General features: G+C 38.7%; 1 protein-coding gene and 1 pseudogene across 3 annotated transcripts; one reads left to right on the top strand and one right to left on the bottom strand.

The window, feature by feature from the left end:
- Positions 1-76: 76 nt before the first annotated feature.
- Positions 77-12,542, bottom strand: LOC144667428 (uncharacterized; annotated as a pseudogene). Its single transcript, XR_013573313.1, has 6 exons — positions 12,257-12,542; positions 11,630-11,704; positions 10,108-10,342; positions 9,605-9,724; positions 1,958-2,074; positions 77-860 (listed from the first exon to the last, which is right to left on the bottom strand). The product of XR_013573313.1 is annotated as an uncharacterized LOC144667428 (transcript).
- On the top strand, positions 5,687-20,923 carry LOC144667423 (heat shock 70 kDa protein 12A-like). 2 transcript variants are annotated; one of them, XM_078528823.1, is made up of 7 exons: positions 5,687-5,705; positions 7,633-7,678; positions 8,552-9,680; positions 15,473-15,780; positions 16,182-16,406; positions 18,299-18,476; positions 18,945-20,923. In XM_078528823.1, the coding sequence occupies exons 4-7, from the start codon at positions 15,586-15,588 to the stop codon at positions 19,994-19,996; spliced, it is 1,650 nt and encodes a 549-aa protein (XP_078384949.1). In that variant the 5' UTR covers positions 5,687-5,705; positions 7,633-7,678; positions 8,552-9,680; positions 15,473-15,585; the 3' UTR covers positions 19,997-20,923. The 2 variants fall into 2 exon arrangements, with proteins under 2 accessions (XP_078384949.1, XP_078384948.1); XM_078528822.1 differs by lacking the exons at positions 5,687-5,705; positions 7,633-7,678; positions 8,552-9,680 and adding an exon at positions 14,230-14,545.
- The last annotated feature ends 4,507 nt before the right edge of the window (positions 20,924-25,430 follow it).

Here is a 25,430-nt window from a genome sequence, read left to right on the forward strand (position 1 = left end):
TTTATACCAAAAATCTGCGAAAACTCCGTGACATATATAGTCCCTTTAATGTTTTCGAGCTTTACTCTGACTACATTTGTTAGGCTAAGTTTTCAACGGGCTGTTATGCTCGGTAGCTTTTAAACTTCTAGATTACACATTTAGCATTTCCATTCAAACACCATAACAAAATCTATCATGCACGGTGGTTAACAATGGTGAAACTATTTGTATGAAATTGATTCCTTTACATTTCCATTTTATTAAGATATGTCAGATACTTTTTCAGTGTTAACCTTTTAATTCAGATTGACAATGCAGTAACAAATAAAGCAGTAGACACGGTATAATTAAATGTATTGAACTTCATGGTTTCTCCTTGGGAGCTTGGCTGCTTGCTCACGAGCAATGGCTTCAACTTTAACCCAACAAAAATATGTCATTTCAAATCCGTTTTTCAAAGCAGTCGGGAGCACCAAGATTTCAAACAACAGTGACGAAAGTACCAGTACTATGCTCTTCCAAAACGACATCTCCCTTCTCTATGACTCTGCTATCACAATCGTAAAGAGTGGGCCATACGTACCACTTCACATGTTTACGGTCCTGTGTACGTGGGGCGTGTGTGTGGCCCAACGTTGGGGCGTGTGTCGTGGAGCTGACGACATGAATGCCTGGCTTTCACTATGGTATGCAGGATTATAAGTTGTAGTCTTGTAGTCGATCTTTAAAGGAGGTACTTGAGTAACAATACGCCAAGAAAATTGTGTGCAGTATTGAATGTAAGATTTCAATTCTTTTTTAAGGCACTTGTCGTAGCTCGGAAGAGTTCCCTGTTTTCCATGCTCCTTCCATTTCTCTTTGACCTCCTTCTTTACAATCTAGAAATAAACGAATGCATAAAGCTAAGTACCTCAGTAAGCAAATAGGAAGGAAGGCAGGAAGGCAGGTATATATGATTTGGATACTTAATTTACCCTTGAATTTGTAGAGGAGCATTTCATATCCCCGAGCATTTTACACCCCAACCTCCGTGACAGCACAAGACCAGACCAGACCACAGTGGTCAGGTAGGTCGGTCGATTGCCTTCTTCAGTTTTTGAATAACATAACGCTTTCACTAACAGAGGCCGTGGTAAACTTATATCTAAAACGTTATTTTCGGTTGTAATTTTATATATGCATACCAAATACCGATAATAATCAAAATAGAAATACTTTCTTCCAAACAGAAGAAATTTTTTTATTACTCCTGAAAAGCTGTGCACAATTTTGGGAGTCGAGTGAAAATCGACATGGTCGTGCCTTATAGCTGTTTAACGTAACCATGAACTTAAACGCGATGCATAATGCATTCTAATTAACAATTAGACTACGAGCCCAAGTTTTCTATGAGCAAATAGTCAACGAGGCGCAGCCGAGTTGACTATCGCTCATAGAAAACGAGGGCGAGTAGTCTAATTGTTTTAGTAGAAACTCTAAAGGATGGCAGTCCAAAACCTACAATATTGTGCACTTTGAAGACAAAAATCAAGAAAATTTACCGCTTAAAGAGCTACGCGAGCGCGCGACTGTTTTCTATCGGCGAATAGAAATCAGTGGGAGAACCAATCAGATTCGCGGATTTCCAATAGAACACAGCTGAGTTTCTACTAATCAAAATTATATATGCAGGATTCATTGAGTTAAAATTTAAATTCTGCTCTACTTTTTCTCCCACGGTAATACACTTTTCCACGGGCGTTATCGCGTAACAAATTTCCTTTGGATATTTAAAACAGCAGTTGCGTGTGATACACTTTGTCTTGCAAGTCGAAGTCAGGGTATTTAAGCTCTCAAAAAGGCGAGCGGAAATATTCCTGGAACACGCTATATAATTTTAGATCTTAATGCAACACTTCGAACGACTAAGATATAATAAATTTCCCTTCTCCATCTCATTGCTCCGATCTGCCATTTTGTCAGAAAGACACCTTACCTGAACAAGACTTTCCAAATTGTGTCTTTCAGCTGCCTCTTTTACGAGAACCATTACTTCATTTGACGATTCTTGGGTTACAACTGTCGAAGTTTTCTTAGGCTTGAAATCGTTAAGCTAAAGTATAAAAACGTCTTTAGTACTTGTGCATCTATCTAAGAAAAATAAATTGTAAACTGGTTATTAAAGTGACTATTACGGAGTGCGGGCGGCCTTTCCTTGTAATCTCTTACCAGGAATTCCTACTTGATCCTATAATTATTATCCATATTAAAAGTTTACCCTTAAGTAATTACGGAAAAAATTAGTTCAGAGAAGGCTGCAAATGACTTAAGTTTCAATATCCCATCCAAGGTGAGTAGCGGTGATTCTTGTCGCCACATGGTACCTGACCCGAGGTAAACAGTGGAACTGTGTAGCCACCTGTAGCAGCTCTGTTTCCGCGGACTCTGATAGCCTAATAGACCTCGTGAAGTTCGGGGAAGGGGGAATGGGAAGGTAGGATGGGCTATGATCTGGTCTACTGATGTTGTTTACGTTTCCCCAACTATTTTCGCATGCCGTTGAGTGGTATCATCAGCACGAAACTAGCACTAATTGAAGGGGAGCAGGAGCTAGTGGGCCTTAATTAAAACAAACAAACAGACAAACAAACAAACAAACAAACAAACAAACAGCTAACACAACAAACAGCTTTTGCCAATTCGGGACAACTTCAAACTTGACGAATACTATTCAAATGTCCTCCACATAGAGACAGCCCTTTCAGTCGATTTTTTTGCTTGTTTACAAGCAAAAGAAAGGAGAATAGCGGGGGTAATTTTGAACCACATTCTTGTTAACTCTCAAGGGACTGTTTTAATTTCTCAAGGGAATACTTTCCGCTGTGGGTGATCAAAGCGCGTGACTTGTAAAGTGTCACTCTGTTGTGCTTCAGCACTTCCGTTCTTGTAGAAAAAACGTGACTTGTCAAATTTACAAACGTTATATAGCAATTAAAAACGTGAGTAGCCCAAATCTTACGTGACATAACCAATTAAGAATGCGAGGGGTTCAGCGCTCGAAGGCAGCGAAGTTTAAAACGATTAAGAACGCAATTTGTACTGGTACAAGTCTTTAGGCGCTAATACCTAAAACGATAAATAACGCAAATTTGTACTGGTACAAGTCTTTCACACACTAAAACGTTGCTAATAGTTAACCAAAGGGAACTCATTTCGTGACAATTGCTTATTTCTGCTGAGTTGCACAATTTAGAATTGCAACATTCAATGCAGGTGTGAAGTGATATTTACAAGTTTTTTTGTAGCCTGTTGTAAAATTACTTCCGGTGGAAGCAGTAAACACTAAAAGTTTTTGCTTCTGTTCAGAAGTTAATGCATCGCCATTAGAAAAAAACAGCAACTATTTTACTGGAAATGTAGTCGTTAGAAATGGCATGTGTACTTTTTTTTGTGTAGCCGTAAGGTAAAAAATAACGCGAGGAGAAGCGGCTTGTGGCAATATTCAAACGAAAATTTACTTCTCAATGTGGGTTTAAGATTGCGTGACGAGACAAAAGGTAACTCTGTCGTGCGTAACCTTTATCGGGAACCCTGCATTAAGCCGAGTAGAAATCTTTCTAACTCGAAAGGAAACACCTATTTCGATTAAAGGCAAGCGTCAAAGTTTACCATTTTTAACCAAGACAAAGTATATGACTCGCAAAGCGCCCAGCCGTCGCGACTGACAAATACAGCATTTCCTCCACGAAAATAAAAATAAAATGCTTGAACTGAAAGACGTTTAAATTCTTCCATGATATGTTCGAACAACAATGCCCAGGATAAACCTTCTACATACTAACTTCATGCAAAAAATTCGACATCTCGAAGAGATCTTTGATTTATTTACAATAACACTATTTACATACTTACAATTACAGTTACTTACTTACATTATCTACTTACTTTATAGCGGAGCTCGCAGCGCGCGAAGCGCGCCAGCGGAGCACCATGGGTAATGCGGGTAATGATTTTTGTCAAACCATGAAGCCAGAAAATTTGGTTGCGTACGCGCCCCGCGCGCGCCTACAGATTCTCAGGGAGGGGGAGGGGTGTCACAAGGCAACCCGACCGGGGGAGGAGAATGTCCTATTATTATTCCCCAACGACTGCTTTTATCTTTATCTTTGATATTTGACATGATTGAACGTCTTTGTTATGGTCAATTGACAGCTGTCAAAACAAGGATTCCGCTGACCAGTATCACATGACCATATCGCGGGCTCAAATGTTGACCACATCGAGGTTAACTGTTTTTTTAAAGTTGACCGCTGACCGAGAAATTTTCGCCATTGAATCGCGGGCGCAAAGACATTTCCATGCTCATTTCTGCTCATTTGCTGTAGATTCACATGAAGGGGGAAGTGAGAAAATGGAAGTACGCATTTATGCTCCGCAGACTGTCGGCTCGGCTAAATATTTTCGTACGATTCGGACAAGCTGAGACAAGCGAAAACAAGCTGTATTTTGTACTTGGTTGGGAGCAACTTCAGAATACCCGGCCACTTTTTTTCGTCCATTAATCCACTGTTCCCGAGAACAAAGGAACGGAGACAAAACGAGCAGTGTGGTGAAGGTGAGTACAAGACTGCAATGTTTTTGTTATTATCTCTACCTTTTGTCTCACTTGATATCCAAAGTAAGCTTATATTTACGGCACATTTTACTTGCTTAAAGCTTATGTTATTCCCTGGTTTCGCCACTAAGTATTTGCTTGTGACATGGCTACTGTTGAAAAATACTATTCCTTAAAATTCAGTTTTACTGAAATAGGAGAATTTGATTTGTAAACAAATATTTATTGGGCCATTGAGGGACGACTGAATTCACAAAGAATATCAACACATTTCGAAGAAAATTACCATTTTTTAATGTTTGTGATGTGATAATTTGTTTAACAGTGCTGGGAGAGCAGCTGCTGGAATTTCGAGATAAAAATGAAAGTGATGGCAGTTTACAAGAAGCGCCTGAGATTTTGTTTACTCCGAGTGAAATAGATTCAGTACATGCAGTTTATTGATATTCATGATGGAGGTAAAATGACTGTTCATTTAATCAGAGTAAATAAACAGCTTTACTTATCTCATTGCTTAATTCCTTTACTGAAAGCTGGAATTTTTGTGAGCAAATTCATACCATGCAGCTGTGTATGCAAACTCTAATACATTGACTTTTGTTATTTACAATCAGTGTTGAATGTGCATCTGAAAATCGTAGTTTAATACGGCAATGTTGCTATAACTTTACTTAATTCTTATCAAGGCTTAAAAAATAAATTTGTAGCCCATAAAATGAAACACTTACAAATTCTTACTGTACTTAACATGTTCAGTAAGAAATACTATCATTAATTTTTAAGTGATGGTGTCATGGCTTTATGTCATGGGCCAATGGACAGGGCTTTTTGGTTTGTTGCGCTCAATGGAACATAAATCAACTAAAAGTTTACCAGTATTCCAATAAAATCCCCAAGTAGAAAAGCGTCACCAAGAAGAAAGTGTCACTAACAGTGAATAAATGGAAGAGGCTAATAATATGTGATGGGCCATTAGATAAGACAGAAATGTTTGTTAATTATTTTAATAAACAGGGCCATTAATTAGAGCTGGTGTGGTGATTTTTTATAGATTATCGTCAATCTTCCAAGCTACCTGCTGAGTTTAAAGCAAAGACGGTCAAAGATTATATCCCGTTACGAAAACAAGGTAAGCTAAGCTTATTATTGATGTTCCTTTTACCTTATTGAAATTCGTTTTGTCTTAAACACGAGTTGTATTCAAAGCAGACAGCTTCCACTGCGATAAATTTGTTTATCCTGTAATTAATTCACCGAAGTAGGAGGAACACAGCACTTTAAAACGTTGGAAAGAGAAAATTTCCAGTTACACTACAGTACAAGATCAAAATTTACATGTGTATTTGCAAATTTGTAAGAATGTGTTCGAGTCAGACACAGTAGGGGACATTGCTAGCTGACAGCCTTAGCGAAATATAGTTTTCTCAATGACCTATGCTATTTTTTACTGAGAACTTTGCTTAGTTTTCCTTATTTTAGTGAAAATGTTTTGTGAAAGTTTTGTATTTATAATCTGATAACAGCCGTTCTGGGAATAAATTGATAATTTTATTCACCTTTTTTCCAGGCGTAGACAATCGATAAACCGATAATCGATAACAATCCGTAGCAATCAATATCAATCTTCGTATTGTTTTACTTAATACTAACGCCATCTAATATCTTTAAGGTAATTCCCTAGAAATAGAACTGCTCATAGATTTCCAACTAAACTTTCCAGTTGGTTGTTTACCTTAAGGGAAGTTAAATTTTGAATTAAAAGGGGGGTCACCGTATTCTTTTAGGAGCAGGAAGACCTTGTATTTACCATATAATTCCTTATATTTCCTTTGCGAGTACTGCTGAAAGTGCACCTTTTCGGTGATAATGTATTATTCTGCCATAGAAATTGATCTGTATTCATTTTATAGAAAGAATTTGATGGCTACTTTCGAACTAAGAGAAAAAATTGATAGGTCACCGAACTCGTTTACGAGAAAATGATGATTTCTATCTTGCGCGAGCCAAGCCGCATAGAAAAAAGCCGCCATTTCGTTTATGTGCGTAGCTAATTAGGCGTAAAATTCTGCGCAGTAAGGATGCGCAATGCAATACTAGGGAATCACCTTAAAACAAATATACATTTACACCTCCAGGGGCTCCTTGGGATTAGTGATTGTTATTGATTACTGTCGATTGCTATCGATTTTTATCGATTTTTTCAATCGATAACAATCGATGATAATTTTTTTTTGCGAGTTCTATTGTTATCAATTACCGATAATCAATTTGTGATTGATATCAATAGATATCGATTGTATCGACAGATTTGAGATATCGATTTCTATCGATTGACTATGCCTGGATTCTTATAAATTACAATAAAGAAAAAACCACAGATTCTAATTTGTTATGTGTAAGATCATGAACTTTTTTTTATGTTATAACAACCAAATTGATCAGTTATAATATATGATAAGCAGCTCTCAAATTTTGCTGGCCTAGGACAGTGCATGTGACACTGTATTAATTAGCAAACTTGTGACTGTATAATTAACTTGTAGTCAGATAATCATGACATGCCTGGGCCTTTACCCATTATGCAAGCAGGCATGAAAAATTAATTGCTTGACAGGAAAATCTACTTGCCCCGGACAACCAGAGGGGAATTGTGGCTATTAGCATTGCTATCTTGACGGTTGTGACTGGTACAATGTTTTAATCCTTTCAAAATTTTCCAGCCTAAAGCAGTGACTATCAGATACTTTTGCATGAATTATTTTTTCTACAAGAGTAGCAGGTTAGTTTTCGATCCTGAAATAAAAAAAAAAGTTTAAAATGTGCCTGTCTGCAATGAGGAAAATATCATTTAAAGCAAATTTAAAATACATGTACATTCAAATGTACATCAAGGTTTACTAGGTTAATTGAGTGACCGGTATTTATGGAGGTTGTATGAGGCAGTTTGAGTTTATCATTAATTTCATATAAGCAAATCTGTTGCATTTCTAAATTTTGCTATGTTAGGATTTCCATACCTTTTATGAGTTTTTGATATGTGTACATTTTGTTTTTAGCGAGGGAAAACAGGAATTCAAGGGGTGCAGTTAATGTGTGATAAAGGTAAGCATTACATTAGTGTCAGTTTATACCTTTATTTCTTTAAATGCTCTGCGACAGAGTTTAGTTTATGTGAATCTACATTAGTGCATGAAACTTTTGGGGTTTGAAATATGATGTGTTTTAACTGCTTGGTAAGTTTATGTCTCCTCAAAATCGTGGTTCCTATTGAGGAATTTAATATACACAATTTACATGTAACAGCACATGTAAATATACATACAAAATGTAATGTTTTCATTGTTCAAGAAAAGAGGGGGTGGGGGAGGGGTAGGAGGGCAAAAACCCCAACAAGATCTGCTACCTGATGCGACATATTACTGGAATACTTGTAATTTTTTTTATTAACAGCTAACCATAATATCTACATGTAAGCTTAAGCCCTAACTTAACATAAATTGTCTTTTAGAGCTGCTAAGGCCAGAAAAGCCAGTTGGGCTTGTTGATGAGCCAGTGCAGTGTTTTCTTAGCTACCGGTACATCGCTAAGAAAGGAAAGAATATGTAAGCTTTCGTGGAATTAATCACAGTGCTTTCAACAGCACCTGTCAGAGAGCAATATAAGAGTCTTAAGACACCTCATTTAATAGGGAAATCATGAATTTTAGCCAGTGATTGACCCCAAAACACCCACCAAAGCTCATTCATGTGCCAGGTCTTATTGATAGCACTATTTATGCCTTCATTAGGTCAAAGGATTTTTTGGTTCTGAACATATCACCCAACACAGTCCCTGGCCCAGGCAAAAATTGGAAAAATATATCTCTTTTTTATGCATCTGCAGAGTGTTCTGGACAATTTAAGCTAATTTAAAATTATAAACATTCATTTGATGCCAATGATCATCAACAAATCTTATGTTTTTTGCCTTTTTCAGGGTTAACATGAGTAGCAGAATTTGCACAGAGTTGCAGACACAGAAAGAGATAAATGAACAATCAGATTATTATATTATATTCTTCATTGCATGTACAAATGTCCTGTGTGTAGAATACAATTTATTTATAAGGACAGGTGTAATTTTAAAGTTAATGAAATAAAGCCAGATAAGGTACAATCATGTACATAAAAAATCATCCTGCTACCTAAACATTTAATTCCCAGTGCCCACACTGCAAAGAACAATAATTATGATAATGAGATACACATTTCATCAATCTCTTAATGCATGGTAAAATGGTAAAATGGCAGGGTAAAATTTTTGCCAAGCAATCTATATCTGAGTTTAAAACTAACAAACAGTATTTATGCCTCTCCAGAATTTTTGCTAAGTTTACATGTAATTAAGCAAAGGGCAAAGGGACCCATATAAAGGAAAAAGGCGTTATCGTTTTGGGTACCATATTTGGCAGAATGACAGAATGTCAATATTTTGCTTGCCACTACCTTTTACTCCAGTTTGCTAGCAGGAAGCTGTTATTTTTGGTGTTAGGCAATAATAAGAGTGTCATTGTTACCATTCCATCGTATAGGGCCCCCATTTGGGGAAGGGGGAAAGCTATGCAAAACTTTCCAGTTGTATGCTACATGTATGTACAGCTGTAACATACCAGTTATGATGGGGGTATGGATATGTTCTAGAGCAACCCTTTCTTTGTTCTTGTTTAACTTTGAGAGTTGCGAGTGTATCTTTAGAACCAAGGTTATGCATAGACTACTAATGATATTTTTGATTGATCGATTTTTTTAACTCTTATTTGGTGCTGTTGTTTATGGTGAAAAGGGATACATATCATATATAAAGTAAATAACATGAATAAAAAACAGTCTAAAAATTATTAAGGGGAAATAACTGGGGAGCTCCGCTTTTAGGCTTGCCTAAATCTATATATTACGCTTACAGTAACTTACAATCACTACTAACTTTACATTTTTTTTTTTGAGACAGCTCGATCAGTTAAAGGGCAAGTGTTTACAAGAAATCACCAACCTTTTTATATTTGCTATCCGATGAGCCAATCGTAGGAGCGTCAGTGACTACGGTGTCCAAAAGTGACGAATAAAAGGTGATAAACGTTTCTCTTGCCTTGAGTGCACATTCGTACGATATCTACAAAGAACAAATATGAAACTTTAGCTACTAAAGTAATTTCTAACAATCAAAGTCCCCGGTCAAAGCTCGGCAGACGCCTGGCGTTTCGGATGTAAGAAAATCGAATCAGCATCTTTATTTGCACCCATTCATTGTTTAGTATTTTATTCTTATCAATCAAGTCACTTGTAAATAGGCATACCGTCTAGAAATTCTACATTGGGACAATACAGGGTACTAAGCCCTGTTCGATTTGTAATGTCCACTAAAATAAGTTCCATTTCTCCCAGGTGCCATTTAACGTAGTTTGACTGTATTGTATTAGAGAAAAAGGGTCTAGAATGTCTTAAAAGTTCCATTACTGTTTTCGTCACAATACAAAATAAGTTATAATTAAGTACCTCAAAAATACAGCATGCAAGCCTCCACGCCTTTAATTGGTCATCCATAGGTAACTTCTCTGTCTTTTGACTCTTCTTTAGTTTAGTCTCGATCGCGTCAATTGCATCCATACGTCTCCCATCCCTAAAGTCATTTTTATACTGATTTTCAAGATCGGATTGTCTGTTTGTGCTTAGAGTATTTTCAGTTCTTCGTTGGTCCATGTTTACTTTTCTCTCTGCCATGGCAGCATGCCTGGAAAATAAATTATCGTGAGTATAATTCAAATGATCATCCGTTGAGCACAGACATTCGCGTTGGGGCATTAAAATTGAATATAAAAACGTAAAGGAGGCTCGATGTAGTTTTTTTAGCCGAAGGGTGGTTGTTTTGAAAATTAAAATTATCTAGGAAGTCAATGTTCGTTTTTTGCCAAAATACACCATAATGATCAAATATGACCAAATTTTAAATTTTAACCCGTCACTTAGTCACAAAGGTTACCATAGCAACGACTGACGTTTTCTTTTGTTCTCAAACAAGCTTAATTTTCTCGAAATCTAGATTGACTCTTGGTGTTTCTTTTTTGATATGTTAAAGTTTAGTAGATTGACTAACTGTTGACGAAATTTTAGAAAAAATCTGTAAGAGCGTTTTCAAGCAAATCAAGAATGAAATTTTCAGAAAAACACCGTTTTAATATAAAATAAGTGCTTAAAAATTGTTTCGTATTATTTGAGCACAGTTACTCTCACTGAAATATAAATACTTACACCATCAAAGACCATTAACTAAAAGCGAAAGACTTTTTGCTTTAATTTGTTAAAATATATCGACTGCTGATTGTAGGATATTATAAAAAAATACGAAAAAAACTTCATTGTTGCTTTAATCTAAAACGCTCTTACAAATTTTCCTAAAATTTTGTGTACAGGTAGTCAATCTACTATACTTGAACATATCAAAAAATGAATACCAAGAGTCAATCTAGATTTCGAGAAAATCAAGCTTGTTTGAGAACAAAAGAAAACGTCAATGGTTGCTATGGTAACCTTTGTGACAAAGTAACGGGTAAAAAGTTAAAATTTTGCCATATTTGATCATCATGGTGTAATTTGGGAAAAATCGAACATTGGCTTCTTAGATAATTTTAATTTTCAATACAACCACCCTTCGGCTAAAAAAACTACATCGAGCCTCCTTAACTAATTAAACTAACATAAGTCCTCGATGATAGTGCTCAAGAAGCAACAAAACAGGGGAAAGTCCCCACAAAGAATGATGTTCCGTACTACCTCGACTATGTTTACTTTCTTCCCTTCTAAGACAAAAACATCTCATAATATTTTACAATATTAGGACTAAAGTAATTAAAAAGAAAACCCATTTCCAACGGCGCGGTGACCCCGAATTCTACAGCTATACTGTTCATGTACATCCCTTTATTTAACTTACTGTTAAGTAAATTAAACAATAGCAAATTCTTGAAATAAAGTAAAAGAAAGAAAAAAGTTACAAAATGGGGCTACGATGATGGTTTACCTCTGTCTTAAGTTTTTAACTTCCACCAAGAGTTGTTCCTTCTCATTGCTGTAACTTTCCTTACTCTCACGTAAGCTATAAACAAACAAAAAAACAGGCCAAATGTCATTTTATTTTAAATTCCGATTCAAAGAAATCATTGTACTATTGCACTGGGTTTTCCATTGCTTTAATTTGTCGCTTTCCTTCTCGACTAAATTGTTACGTTACCCACATCTCGTCACGCAACGACAGCTGGAATATAAATGCCGCGATCGATGCCGGACAACAATGCTTTTAAAATAATATTTGAAATAATATAAATGGCTCTTCCGTTGTCTGCTTTCGCGTAAAGCTATTCGTATAGTAGGTGTCTTCTTGCGGCGATTTCGTATTGCTGTCACTGCACTCGCCTGTCAGGATGGACAAAAGTCAGCAAGCACATCAAAATTCAGGTATGACTACAAATCGGTTTATAGTTCTAGTGCCTCATTTAATATTCGCATTAACATTGTGGCCAAATTCAGATTTACATGATCTTTCGTACGGGATCAAGTGCTTCGCTTCGTTTCGTCTACAGACACTGACTTTCAGTTAAGAACGGCCAAGCATTAAACATACAGAGATTTAAACATGATTAACATTTACCTCTGTAGCTGGTGCCTAAGTTCTTTGTTTTCTTCTTCTAATTCCTCAAGTCGTGCAGGAAGCTGTTTTGACGCTTCGACGAGGTCCGCTGTAGACCATTTGTTGTTATTTACATAGGAAGGTGAGCCTCTAGAAGAAAAATTTCTACCAGGCTGAACGGAGTTCGAAGATGACGCTCTGCCTAGAAAATGTGCCATAACCGAGCCGACTTCTCACCACAAAATATGGATCATGATCGGGAAGATGAATCTCCCGGATGTTTCTTTTCCTGGAAGTAGGACCGGAAGTTGTATGCTTTCGTTTTATAGCCATTTCATAATAAAATCTACCGTTCATATGCAAACGCATGACATCCACATCCAGACTCGGGAAACGATTCTTGGAGTTATACAGAGGGTTATAGACGGACGTGTTATGATCCAGATTATTTTTGGTCGAGGGGAAGAGAGACGATGCAAATGATTATCGGGTTCCGACATGTTTAATTGATAACTTTTCCACGAAATATGTCATTGTGCGTTTACAATGAATATTGGATAACTTGAAGATTGCTTTACGCGATAGTGTTTATTTCTCAGAAATATGAACAGGAAGTCGCGACATGTGACATTTCTCAGTGTTTTCCAGGTGCTGTTGGATGTTTCAATTTTCAAAGTGCATTTTCCCAGAATAGTTACGGTTGTTTTAAGAATGTTGGTTGACCTCGGGTTTTTTTTCGATTTGATCCTCAGTTACCACTTAACTGGCGAAAACTCTAACACCGGAATTTGGAAGCATATTTTTCTTTTCTTTCTGTGAAGAACTAGAGCTGTACAACATAAACGTATATTAAAATCCAGTTGAATTTCTACAAACTGCGTCGGAAGAAGCAGCTTTAACGCAGTGAATTGACTGTCTCGTGCTCCTAAAAAAAATCAATGTTGCATTAAAAAAATAAAGAAAAAAAAATAAAAAAAAAATAAAAGATGAATCTGCGGTAAGCTTACGGTTGTTGATCTTTGTTGCGTGAGAAACAACGTCACCCTTATAGCGTGACACATATCAATTATTTCAACCAAGCCTAAACTGACAAACTCTGCGGGGGGAGTCCATACGGACTGCCACGTCAATCACTGCCGTAAAATTTTGGATCGTATTTCAGCGACAGACAGTGTGTCAAGTGCAAATTAAAAAACAGTCTGAGTCATAAGGCTCAAAATAAGTCAAGCATGTTGGAGTAAGTCTTGTAACATAATACTGAACAACTTCAACATGCAATATTAATACGTGTTCATAATTATGCAGGCAGATGCCTTGATCATTGGCACCACTTTCTTAGGGCCTGTTTATATGGAGTAGAGTTGTCCCTTGTAGAAGAGTTATCCTCCCCCCCGCGCTATCTTTTACCGAGCGTTTATATGAGAAAGTTGTCCCTGTTGACCGAGCCAAAACTTGGCCCTGTCAGTTCAAAAGACTTTCGAGAGTTGTTTTGAAATAGCTATTATGGCGGCCTTTTTTAAAATCAGGAACGCTGAAACATCGACGAAGACCATTTTGGACAAATTTACCGCCGACTTCAATGTTGTTTTGGCCGATTGCAGCATTGGCGCATGCTTCGTATGTGTCAACTTGTCTCTGGTAGGCGAGGCAAAAATAACCAAACTGTTTATATGGAAAAAAGTTGGCTCGCTGCCCAGGGTCACCCTACCTTCAAAGCGAGTGACCCTCCAGCCAGGGTCACCCTGCCCCCCGAGCCAACTTCGCAATTTCTCATATAAACAGTTCGCAGCTATTTATAAAGAAACGTATAAGAAACTCTCTCGCCCGGGGTGGCTCGGTATGGAGGGTAACCCTCCAACCAGGGACAACTCTCCTCCTTGTAAACAGGCCCTTAGAAATACGGCGGGAATATGGTGAAAAAAAAAATAAATATACGATCGGTGTTTTGAACTCAGACTTATTATTTGGACTTCCGAAAAATCATAATAATCAATTGATGTAATGAAAGCATCTGATTTAAATGATTTTGTAACTTTTAGTTAAAAACAAGGTTACGTTTGACTCAATCTTTTTTTAGAATGGGGACCTAAAGGAGTTTGCGTGACTTGATTTTTGGCGTGACACTTCATTTAAATGTATGGAATAACAAAAACAAACAGTCGATAAACGTTTCCGGGAAAAATCCCGGGGGAAATTTCCCTTGATCTGGCGTCATTAATTTCTGATCATTTGAATGAAGAAGTCGAAATACATCATCTCGTTGTCCATTTGGTTCGTTTCAATAGACGAATATGGCTTCTTCATCAGCAGGTAACCATCAGTAGAAGTTCTTAAATATCATTCTTCAAACGTAAGCATCTCTTCGGCGTATTGTATGCATGAAAATTCGAGCTGATTTAATACAAAAATGCTGAACTGAGTATGTAAATTAAGTATCAATGAACTACTTCTCAAGAACTGCGAAGAAAAGGCACTGAACGGTAACCGTTTATTCGAATAATTTGGAGCTTGAGGGCGAAAACTAAATTGTCTGTTCACGTTATTACATCGATGCCGTACTTAGAATCTTAATTTAGGTCTTGGCGGATGTTCTAGTCAGTTGATCCTTGAGCTTTTGTGTAATCTAATCCTGGGCAAGATCAAGACGCTGTTTTGCCTGGAAGACGCTGAGATCAATATCTGAACACCACATACATTTCAAAATGTCGAACCAGGATAAATGCCCGAAAATTTATGTTTTGAAAAATTTTCGACGCGTGCAGACATTATTCTATTTGAAGAACAATATGTAGTAAATGCCATTTATTCTCTTTGTCTTCTTTTATTGTACACAAAAGATGTTAAATTTAGAAACACTTGTTTTTACTTTAATGACCTGACAAAACGACCATTGAGTATAATCATCCTGGAGTCATAAGTACCTTTGATATCCTAACATAACGCAATCCATTGCCTCATAATTCGTAATTCATTGCCATTCCTCGCCTTCCCTCTTAAATAAACGACAAAAAAACAACAAAAACAACAAACATAGAAAACAGTTATTAGAATTTCAGTTATTCTTTTTTTTATAATATTTTGAACTTTTGAAAACACTAGTTGAATTTATCGAAATAGCATAATTTCTTTGTATAATGACGTATTTTTTCCCGTTTTCCATGAAAATGTTGCCCTTAAAGTTTTAAGGTAAGAAGTAAACGACTTAGTTATCTTAACATATTTTTTGTACAAATTCAGGTCCACGTTCTGAAAGGTCTTACCTTGCCACCGTGGGCATCGACTTCGGGACTACTTACAGTGGATTCGCTTTTTCGTTCAACAACAAGAACCAAGGTGATGACTCGATTTTTATGAACAGAGACTGGGTTAATGAACTGGGCCATCGAACAAGCAAGACACCCACATGCCTGCTGCTTAATTCAGACCTGTCATTTGACTCGTTTGGGTATAAAGCGGTGGAAAAGTACGCAAATCTGAGGAGCGTCTATGAAGAAAAAAACTTCTTGTTTTTCCAGCATTTCAAGATGGAATTGCACAACGAAGAGGTAAGAAAATTTACGCTTCTTTACTTCTTTTTATTTTTAACTTTACCGGCAAACGAAGTGTTACATCCGTTTTTCCTATCGTTTAAGTGGCATTTTTTATTTCTCTTATGATCACTACTTAGAATTAGATAGATCATGATCTTCTGGTCCTTCTTGTTGATGTTATTCTTCAGTGTCGTATCTAGGGAAGGGGCTCTGGTGGCCAGATCTCCTTTAGCTTCCTTCTGAACGAAAGTTCTTAAGGCCGAAAACCTTTTTTGGGTCCTATCTTTCAAGGAACATAGCGCAAATAAATGTCTCAAAATATTAGTAGGCTTCGGTTTAAATGACTTCCAATACTTATAGGGGTCTATTCTATAGCACCTGGCTCACGGTTACGTTTTATTCCTGTACAATAAAAGAACATAGACATGAGATCCATCCTTTATGACGTCAATGGGAAACGAGCGGAGGCCAAGACAGTGTTTGCACACTCCATCAGGTTTCTAAGGGACGAAGCAGTTAATTTCATTCGTCAGGAGACTAGAGATGATGGTTTTAAAGTGGATGACATCATGTGGGTTCTTACTGTTCCCGCCATATGGACACCAAGAGCAAAGCAGTTCATGAGAGAAGCTGCCTACGAGGTATAAAGTTTAAATACTGTACTGGACAACATGTATTTGTGAGATCATGTACTGGGACTCTGTAAAGTGAGAAACGGACGGCGGATGGCGGACGGCGGACGGCGGACGGCGGACGGCGGATGGCAAAAATAAAAAAATAAAAAAAAATAAAATAAAATTAAAAAAAAATTAAAAAAATTAAAATAAATAAAAATATTAAAATTATTTTTCTCAAAGGGTTCTTCTGATTGGTTCATAGCGCGGGCAAGATTCTCCTATCTCTACCCACAGGCCACGGTAACGCTTTCGTGAGTTTCATTTCGCGGCGAGACGAACGAACCCATGACAGTTTTGCTCTCCAAAATCGATGTAGTTGCTCACAAACCGGGGAAATAAGCAGTGGAATTAAAGGCCTTGAAGTTCTCCAAAAGGCGAGTATACAAAGTGAAGTTATAGTTTTATGACCGTGGTTTGTCGATCGTTGTTTGTGTATTCGCACTGATTTCACGCCATTGCGGTTAACTGCAAGTCGGCGCTTTACAGACTCGATTTATCCTTTCAAACGCCTTGCTTCTCTGCTACTTTTCTCCAAAATCTAATACTACTTATCGCCATTCAAGAAAATGAGATGCTTTATTTAAAAACAGTCAAATTAATTCTCGCAATATTGTGCCTTGTGCAGGCGACCGAAGTACATATTTCAGCTTCATTCAGTTTCACTTTCGCAAACCATTTATCAAAACAAAATACTGTGGAAATCAACATTGAGGTTTTTGACTCGTTAAATACAAATCCCAGCCTGCAAATAAAAACATTCAAGTTTGTCTAGACAAACTGTCGCGTTTTACAAGTAAACCATTTAACGTTGTTTAACGTAAAAAATACTCTCAAAATAAAACAAAATAAAACAAAAAATAAATAAACAATCGCTGATCGCTGTCACAACAATTGCCAGAAATGTAAAGCCGCCCTTTTCTGTCAACATTCATTGCAGAAGTATAAAAAGTCGACGCAAAAGTTTTCAAAACCATTGTTTCATGTGCAGAAACACACCGGCGGATGTCAAACTTGAGCTGAACCGGGAGCGTTGCGTCATTTCGGCCCGAGCGGCTGTGAAGGAGACTAACGAAAAGCAGGGCTAGAAGACTTCTAATGAAACAAATATGCCGTTGTGTTCGTAATCTACTCCATCGTTGCCACTTCCAGATACTACTCCAGCGAAGCTTCTTTTGTCCATGTTGTTTTACTCTTGAATACAAGCTTTCCACCGCAAGCAAATTTTGCACACTGTGCCAGTTCATAGAAGTGAACTTTCGAAACCACATGTGACAGGGAGTGACAGCACGTACACTTCATTGCATTTGATTGGTTCACCAATCTTCAACGAAGCCAAATGTTGCCTCTGAGGCATTTTAAAGGTTTCCGCCGAATACTGTCTTTAGTGATAAACTCTTCACGTACTTTCTAAGAATTTGTATTTGTTTTTTATTGTTTTTAAATTTTTAAATTTTTTTTATTTTTAAATTTTATTTTATTTAATTTTTTGGCTGTCTGCCGTCCGCCGTCCGCCGTCCGCCGTCCGCCTCCGCCGTCCGTTTCTGCACTTTACAGAGTCCCTCATGTACTCTATGCGGGTAAACCCTTGTTGTAAATGTCTTTTAAGGTTCAAATTCTCACTGTGCAAATCCGAGTAGGAATTATTTCCTCCTCGTTTCATGTCTAAAATTAACTCGAAGTCAAGTGGAAAGACTACGCTTGTTAGCATTTTTCGTTGGGGTTCAGCTTCTGAAGATAAAATTCCTAAAGAATATTTAGTATAGGTATATATGGCCCACACTTTAAGACTGTTTTTCAACTGTAAATTCCAGAGTACCAATCTCAATTTATATTTCCCTTCTTTTTCATGTTAACAGGCTGGTCTTGTGTCACGTGACAATCCAGAGCAGTTGGTTATTGCTTTAGAGCCTGAAGCAGCTGCCATATTCTGTACAGAAAGAAAAATAGACGCGATACAGTCTGAGAGACGGAATGTGTCCGTGGATGGACTTCTGTCCCAAATAAACGCACAGTACATGGTTGTGGACATTGGAGGTAATTATTGATTAGCAATTAACACATAAAAAAGATAACAAATTATGATAATTCCGAACTACTATGCGCAAGATTGTTTTATGCCTCAATACCGTGTCAGTCAAACTGGTAAGCCATCAAAAATGGCTTGTCTGTAACTATGCTCACATCTCCTAAAATATTCTGCAATTGGTATAGGATCTAATGGAGCGAAAACCAATTGTGCAATTGTACCCATTTTGGGTATCCTACTGATGCAAACTACTACAAATTACTTTATGGTGTTCTGAATCACGGAAATGTACATGTCGGCCTGCACGTCGTTGATTGAGGGGCAAACTATACATAAATATTATTGCCGAAAATGTAAGGGTTGCAATTGTATAGGAATTCAACAGATAATGTCTAGGATCTTTGAACTTAAGGGTATAGCGATGACATATTTGCAATTGACGCAACAATAACATAGTGCGATCATTTTACCGCTAGGGGGAACTCTTGACGTGACAGTACATGAAAAGCAAGATGACGGTACCATTAAGGAGATACACAAGGTGACAGGCGGGCCCTATGGCGGAATAAAAGTCAATCATCAGTTTGAAGGTCTGCTAGACGAGCTCTTTGGTGCCGAGAAGCTTTATGAGTACCGCAAATTGTTCCCGACTGACTGGTTGCGTTTGAAAAACGACTTTGAAGACAAGAAACGTGGTCCGCGCGCTCTGCAAAATAAAGAAACAAGAATCCGCCTGCCACATAGTTTTGGCTCTTCGATTCCCGAATTTTTGCCACATGCTTTGCAGCGCTATGGAGAAGAAGTTAAAGTCCTTAAAAATGAATATCTCTGTTTAAGTCCGAAAGTTATGATGAGGCAGTTTGAGCCTGTTTTGGAGGCAATGAAAGAACATTTAGCGGTTCTACTAAACAGGCCAGAACTGTCGAAAGTTAAAGTGATGCTCCTCGTGGGAGGATTTGCAGATTCCCCGCATCTTCAGCAAGAAATAAAAAATGAGTTCACTGGTAGGTGCGGTGTGATTGTACCACGTGATGCAGCCAAGGCAGTTGTTCAGGGTGCTGTGATGTTCGGTAAAATGCCCGAGAAAATAACGGAAAGAGTCGTCGCTACAACATACGGCTGTGCCTGCTCGCGAGACTTTATCGAAGGCGTTCACCCTCAAGAAAAGAAATTCGTGGCAGATGGCATCGAGAAGTGTCGTGACCTATTCGCTTGCTTCGTGAAAGAAGATGAAATAGTGAAGGTTGGTCAAAGAATCCGACAAGTGTTCCATCCGGTGTATGCTGACGAGACAGAAATAAAGTTTGGTTTCTACACATCACGTCATACCAACGCCCAATTTGTCACCGAGCCTGGTTTAACCAAAATTGGAGGCGTCATGGTCCACTCCCCTGACACTCGCAGAGGTCGTGACAGAGATATCGAGGTCAGCTTGTATTTTGGTGGAACAGAAATAACCGCCACAGCTCTGGATGTCTCAAGTGGAAATGTACAACAAACTACACTTGACTTTTTCTGTAAGTCGTAAAAACTGAACGTTGGCCATGAAAAAAACTACATGGTTTAATTTTAACGTGTGGTATTTTCAAGCATAAACTTATGAACAAAGTCATCGGAAACTTATCATTGAAGTGTAACTTACTTTCAAGAAACTCTGCATTTTACAAATTGGAATTTAGAATAAACACTCCTGGAAAATAATTACATGGGAAGAATGAACAATGTAATGACTGAAGCGACATGTTTATCAGAAGCCATTACCGAAATGGATAAAATACAAACTAACAACATCAACTGAAAACACTCATGATCACCCCATCACTCGCAGATGGCCTGCACTGTGATTTTCAGATCTATTTGAATAGGTTTTAAGTAAAAGAAATGAGCTGACGGTAAATTTAAAGTAGTTTAGAAAATCACTAGAAAATAATATGTGCTACTATTTCAAAAGGACGTTTAAGTTTTAAAAAAAAATCATATATCGCCTTCCGCAAAGTTCTGTATGTTTCTAGTTGTCTCTGGTAGGCGAGTCAAATAAGCGAAAGCGTTTACATTTAAAAAAGTTGACCCCCCCCCCCCCCAGGGCCACTCTGCCTTACAGCGAGTGTTCCCTCTCCCCCAGCCAGGATCACTCTGCCCCAAACCCAACTTTATGATTTTCCATCTTAATATTTCGCTACTAATTAGAAAGAAAGGTATGATAAAGTCCTTTATTCTCTAGTGGGACTAATTTATTTTCTTCATATAAACAGACCTTGATAAACATAAATTCTCGAAAACTGCAGCACAGTATTGAACATGTTAATTCAACTAGTGTAAACATGATATTATTGTTGAAGATAGCGTGAAAATAGGCATTGTGTAACTAAAGTATCTTGCAGCTATGGTCGAAAAGAAAAAAATTGGTTTTGTCTTGAATTTATTTGAAGCCCTAAGATGTATCAAGTCTATAAATTAAAACATTACAGCACTTACTTGTTTAAAAGTAGTAATTTATGCTGGTTTAAGACGTTTAAGTGGTAAAGCGTGAGGTAAAGGTTAACAGAATTGTTATTCGTTGCATTTTTCCCTCCTTTTTATTGGCCAAGAGCCTACCACGTGATCTACAAATAACTGCCTACAAATAATGATATGCTCATGCGCATCAGCGTCTGACAGTGATTTTTCTACAAGTAATATAATATTCTGCTCATGCGTAGTTGTCTCCGCTTCCGCGAGAAAAATGGCAGCTCGTTTTCCAGAGATGTAGAAGATCAGTTGGATTTGTCTACTGGGCCCGAAAAAGCAGCGAAAATACAAAAAAGGCAATGGAAATTCATCTTATTGTATTTCGGAAATATCTGAAAGAAAGGGAATTGCTAATATGTTGCTCCACCTATCGTTTTATTTTCATCCATGGCTGCGAAACTACAACTGAAGTTCTCGCTCCAACCCATTGTCAATCTTTTTATGGGTCGATTAAACGCCGGAATCTAAATGGACGCCGCTAAATAATAGCCAATATTAATAGCCAGGTCTACTGACAATGCACTGACACAATCGAGATGTGGCGTTTTTGGAGCGCGACCTTTTTGCAACTGATTGGCATCGATCGGTCACAGCTAATTTTTAAACTTTATGAGCCAATATGTGTATAGCCCCCCCCGGGGGGGGGCGGTACTTGACATAATTTCGGGTAGGGAGGTGCGGCCCGGCCTCCTAAACCCTGACCCTGTTTAAGACACGAACCTCTGATTTTCCTACCCTGTTTAAGACAGAATGCCAATTTTTGATACCCCGAATAAGACATAAACAATTACCTCACTGGCTTGTTGTGATCGTGAATTAAGCTAATTATCAATTCCGAAATCAACGCGAGTCAGTAATACGGAAGAATTTGTAAAAATTCGGTTTGTTACACCTCTACAGGCATATAAGCCTATCCTGGTGGACTTTGGTCCATGCAAAGATACCCTGTTTAAGACAAAAATGGGTGAAATATATACCCCGTTCAAGACAAAAAAGCCTGAAAACCATACCTATCGGGCCGCACGTCCCCGTTAAGCCCTAATAAGGGAGTGCCCCCTCCCCGGGGTAAAGCCACTATTATGTAGTGTACCAACTAATTCTCATTCCAAAGAACTAAACTTTACTTCGAGTTCGCGGGAGAGAGAGGCCGAATGGGACATGTTGGAAGAATGCAACGCCGGGAGGAAATGCGGGTGCGATGGCGGGACGCGACTCTACGCGGAGGACTGACGTTGCCAATCGAAAGTGCCAGAGAGACCGCAGCAGGGCCCGAAAGGACGACGACAGAGTACCTGTCCGCACGCAATCCCCCACAGGAGAACGCGAACACCAGGCCGCTCCCTCGCGTACCCACGGCACACTGCCACCGACACCCAGAAAAGCCGGCGAGCCCGAACAGAAGCACGGAAGCGACGCCCACGAAACCCGCACACGGAAACACCCACCGCAAGATGGCAACACAGGCAGACAGAGGCGGGACGCGACGAGCGCAGACCAACATCACGGACGAGACCCCGCGAGACGAGGAGAGCAAAACGAGACGGAGGCGGGACGAAGGAGGAAACGGCCCAAACGGCAACACAGAACACAGACGAAGGAGGAACACAGCAGAGAGAAGGGGAGGAGCGAGAAGAAGCCCGACAGGACCAGGGAGGCACGACAACAGGAACGAGGAAAGGCAACCGTGACGCACGTCACGCGGCCCAAACACAGAGACGTCGCCGGGCACCAAGGCACCAGCGACAGTGGGAGCCGGCAAGACGAGGGGAAGACGGCCAACGGCGGCGGAGGAAAGCGCCAAGACGACCAGACAAGCCAACGAACCGTGCCCGACGCGAGTCACGAGAGGCACCACGGAAACGGAAGACAGTCACGCACAAAACGGAAGGAGAAGCACACAAGAGCGACACACAAGTCACGCGCGGACACCCACAGCGGAAGACCCGAGAAGAGAGTGCCACGGCCACGGACGAAGACAGGCACAAAAACGGAAGGGAAGACACAAGAGGACACACAAGTCACGCGCGGCACCCACAGAGGAAGACCCGAGACAAACAGCCCGAGAGCACGATGTGGCCCCGCCACAACCCCCCAACGCATCCCACGCGAAAAAGCGAAAAAAGGGAAAAAAAGGCTGATCAAAGAGCTAAGAAAGATTTCTTTTATTGGTCCATATTCGATCACATTTCCAAACGCCGTTGAGGATTGGAAATACTTCGCGCAGCGGATTATTTTTGATCATGACGAACTTCGAGTGTTTGTAAATGCGATGAAAGACTCATGTTTAATGTATCTTTTCAATCGAAACTGAAAGGGGAAAACGAAGAAATAAAATCGGTAAAATTTTTGCTAATTATGATCACATATCGAAACCACCTCACCATTCTGATTTCCTTTGTTTTAAACGTTTTGAACGTGAGAAATGTGTGCTTTTTAATAACTCAGGATATGCAATTCGGCAATAAACCTTATTTCTAGATATGAAATAATATTGGAGCATTTTTGTTTTCTAAATAGAACAAAGAGAGATCAAATTAGTTGTTTTTATTTCTGACCTCACGTGACATTCAAACTTCCGGTCTTTCCAAGAACTCCGAGTCGAAGCCAAGCACATCTGATGAACAGTAAAGTTGTGTCGCCCCAAATTGAAGATTTTAGAAACGACGAAAAGACAAGGAAAATGACGATTTCGTGCTTTAAAATCGATTAATGTTTAGAGCCTGGAATGGCCTCTTATCTGCCTGGTTTTTTTCCGAGCTTTATTGCAGACGGCTCGGAGACGACTTTAACAGAAGAGAGTGAGATGAGAGAAGCTGCTGATGAAAGCAGGTATGTTTCATTTTTGTGTGAACTTTGATATGAATACAACTTTAAATAAATTTTACTTCAGGCATTGAGCTGCTTTACAAAGCGAACTCGTTCATCGAGTTAACCGTTCTCAATAAGCTTCCTTCTCAAATAAACATGAAAACGTTGTCAATTCAAGGATATTACTTTCACACTGGTGTTGGAACAAAATTGGGGCTGATAAATTCATGAACACCGACGAAATTTTACACATAAATGACAAACACTCCCGGGCGGGCAAACACTCTATCACACACAGCGTGACCATCAGCGTAACAATCAAAAGAGGCATTTTCGTCATGCAATGCGTGACAATCAATGTGACAATCCCAGCACTCAGTCAATCGCTGGGGACATTTTCATCATGCAAAGAAAAGTCAGACTCACGTTGTTTGAAATGATTTTATATTCGTTGACCACAGTCCGGGATTACGTTTGTTTACAAACAATAATTTAAGATACAACGTAAGACAATGTGTATGCAGTATTTTTTTTTGGTTATATTTACTGTGTCAGCGGTTAGTACAGCAGTGCCAAACACTATATTCTCTTGCTGACACTTAAAAAAAAGTAATTTATTTTATTTATTTTTGTAAAAAAGAAACATTGAAGGAATGGGTTGGAATAAAAATCCTAGAATCAAGATTTCTTACAAAGTTTTAGTAGGCCTACAATGTACGTACGCTTTGTTAACATAAACTTTCTAGTTCAATACTATAATTGTTTCAGTTGCAAATTCGTCAAACGTGGATTTTTTACATGCAATTTATTTCTTGTTTGGGAAAAAGTGAAAATGTTTTAACCCTTAAATTACCACGCTTCTGGGATTTCTTCAGCAGTTTTCTGGGCTCAGGCAATCTTTTGAATTTCGTGATTGCATAAAAGAAGCCTAAGTTATTAATATGTGCTGTTTCAAAACACCGAGGGCTCAAACTTTTATTGTGACGTCAGTATTCAGCCGTTGCTTCTTTGATAAGCGAGGACACGGGCTCGAATCTGGCAAAATTTTCGTTTATAAGTGTTTTTCCGAGTCATTTTCCACTGCAGAAGCCCTCAGGCTGGCATCATTAAGCTAGAATGGTGGGTAGAGGCAAACTTCTGAAAGAAACCAGTGGTGAGAGATGATTTGACGATGATTGGAACGCCAAAAACATTTGTATTTGAACATGGCAGTTCATGAATGAAATTGTCTCTCTGGCCGTTCTGTGGATGGATTCCGAGACCTGCCAAGGCAATTTTGACAACTTTTGACTTCCAAAGAATGCAGTCGGTGCAGTATTTTGCCGGTAGGATTGGGTGGCTCGACACTTATAAAAAACGTATGAAATAGAGGTAGGTGGAATTGCATTTCACCGACAAGGCATTTTTACCCAGGCATTCCTTTCGGTCACCAATAAGGAAATTGCAGGTTTGCAAGCATAGCTGTAATCGAATGGTGATTGCTCAGTCTCCTGAAAGATTGATGAGAATTTTTCTTGGTGAACGGAAAGGAATAGGCTCGAAGTCTGCTGCAAATCTACACTTTTGGTTTCAGAATTACTTTTTCATTAAAAAAACTGGAGGCAAAGATGTATGTTTTTGTTGTTGTTCTATGGAGTAAAAAACGG

The sequence above is a fragment of the Oculina patagonica genome, chromosome 10, assembly GCF_052425735.1.
Source record: "Oculina patagonica isolate OP01 chromosome 10, crgOcupat, whole genome shotgun sequence".
Classification (NCBI taxonomy): domain Eukaryota; kingdom Metazoa; phylum Cnidaria; class Anthozoa; order Scleractinia; family Oculinidae; genus Oculina; species Oculina patagonica.

What these genes read in the sequence shown, in the direction of transcription:
- LOC144667423 (XM_078528822.1), top strand. An exon ending in TGGAATTGCACAACGAAGAG is followed by an intron (nt 15,781 to 16,181) that starts GTAAGAAAATTT and finishes GTACAATAAAAG; the next exon opens with AACATAGACATGAGATCCAT. An exon ending in CATGGTTGTGGACATTGGAG is followed by an intron (nt 18,477 to 18,944) that starts GTAATTATTGAT and finishes TTTTACCGCTAG; the next exon opens with GGGGAACTCTTGACGTGACA.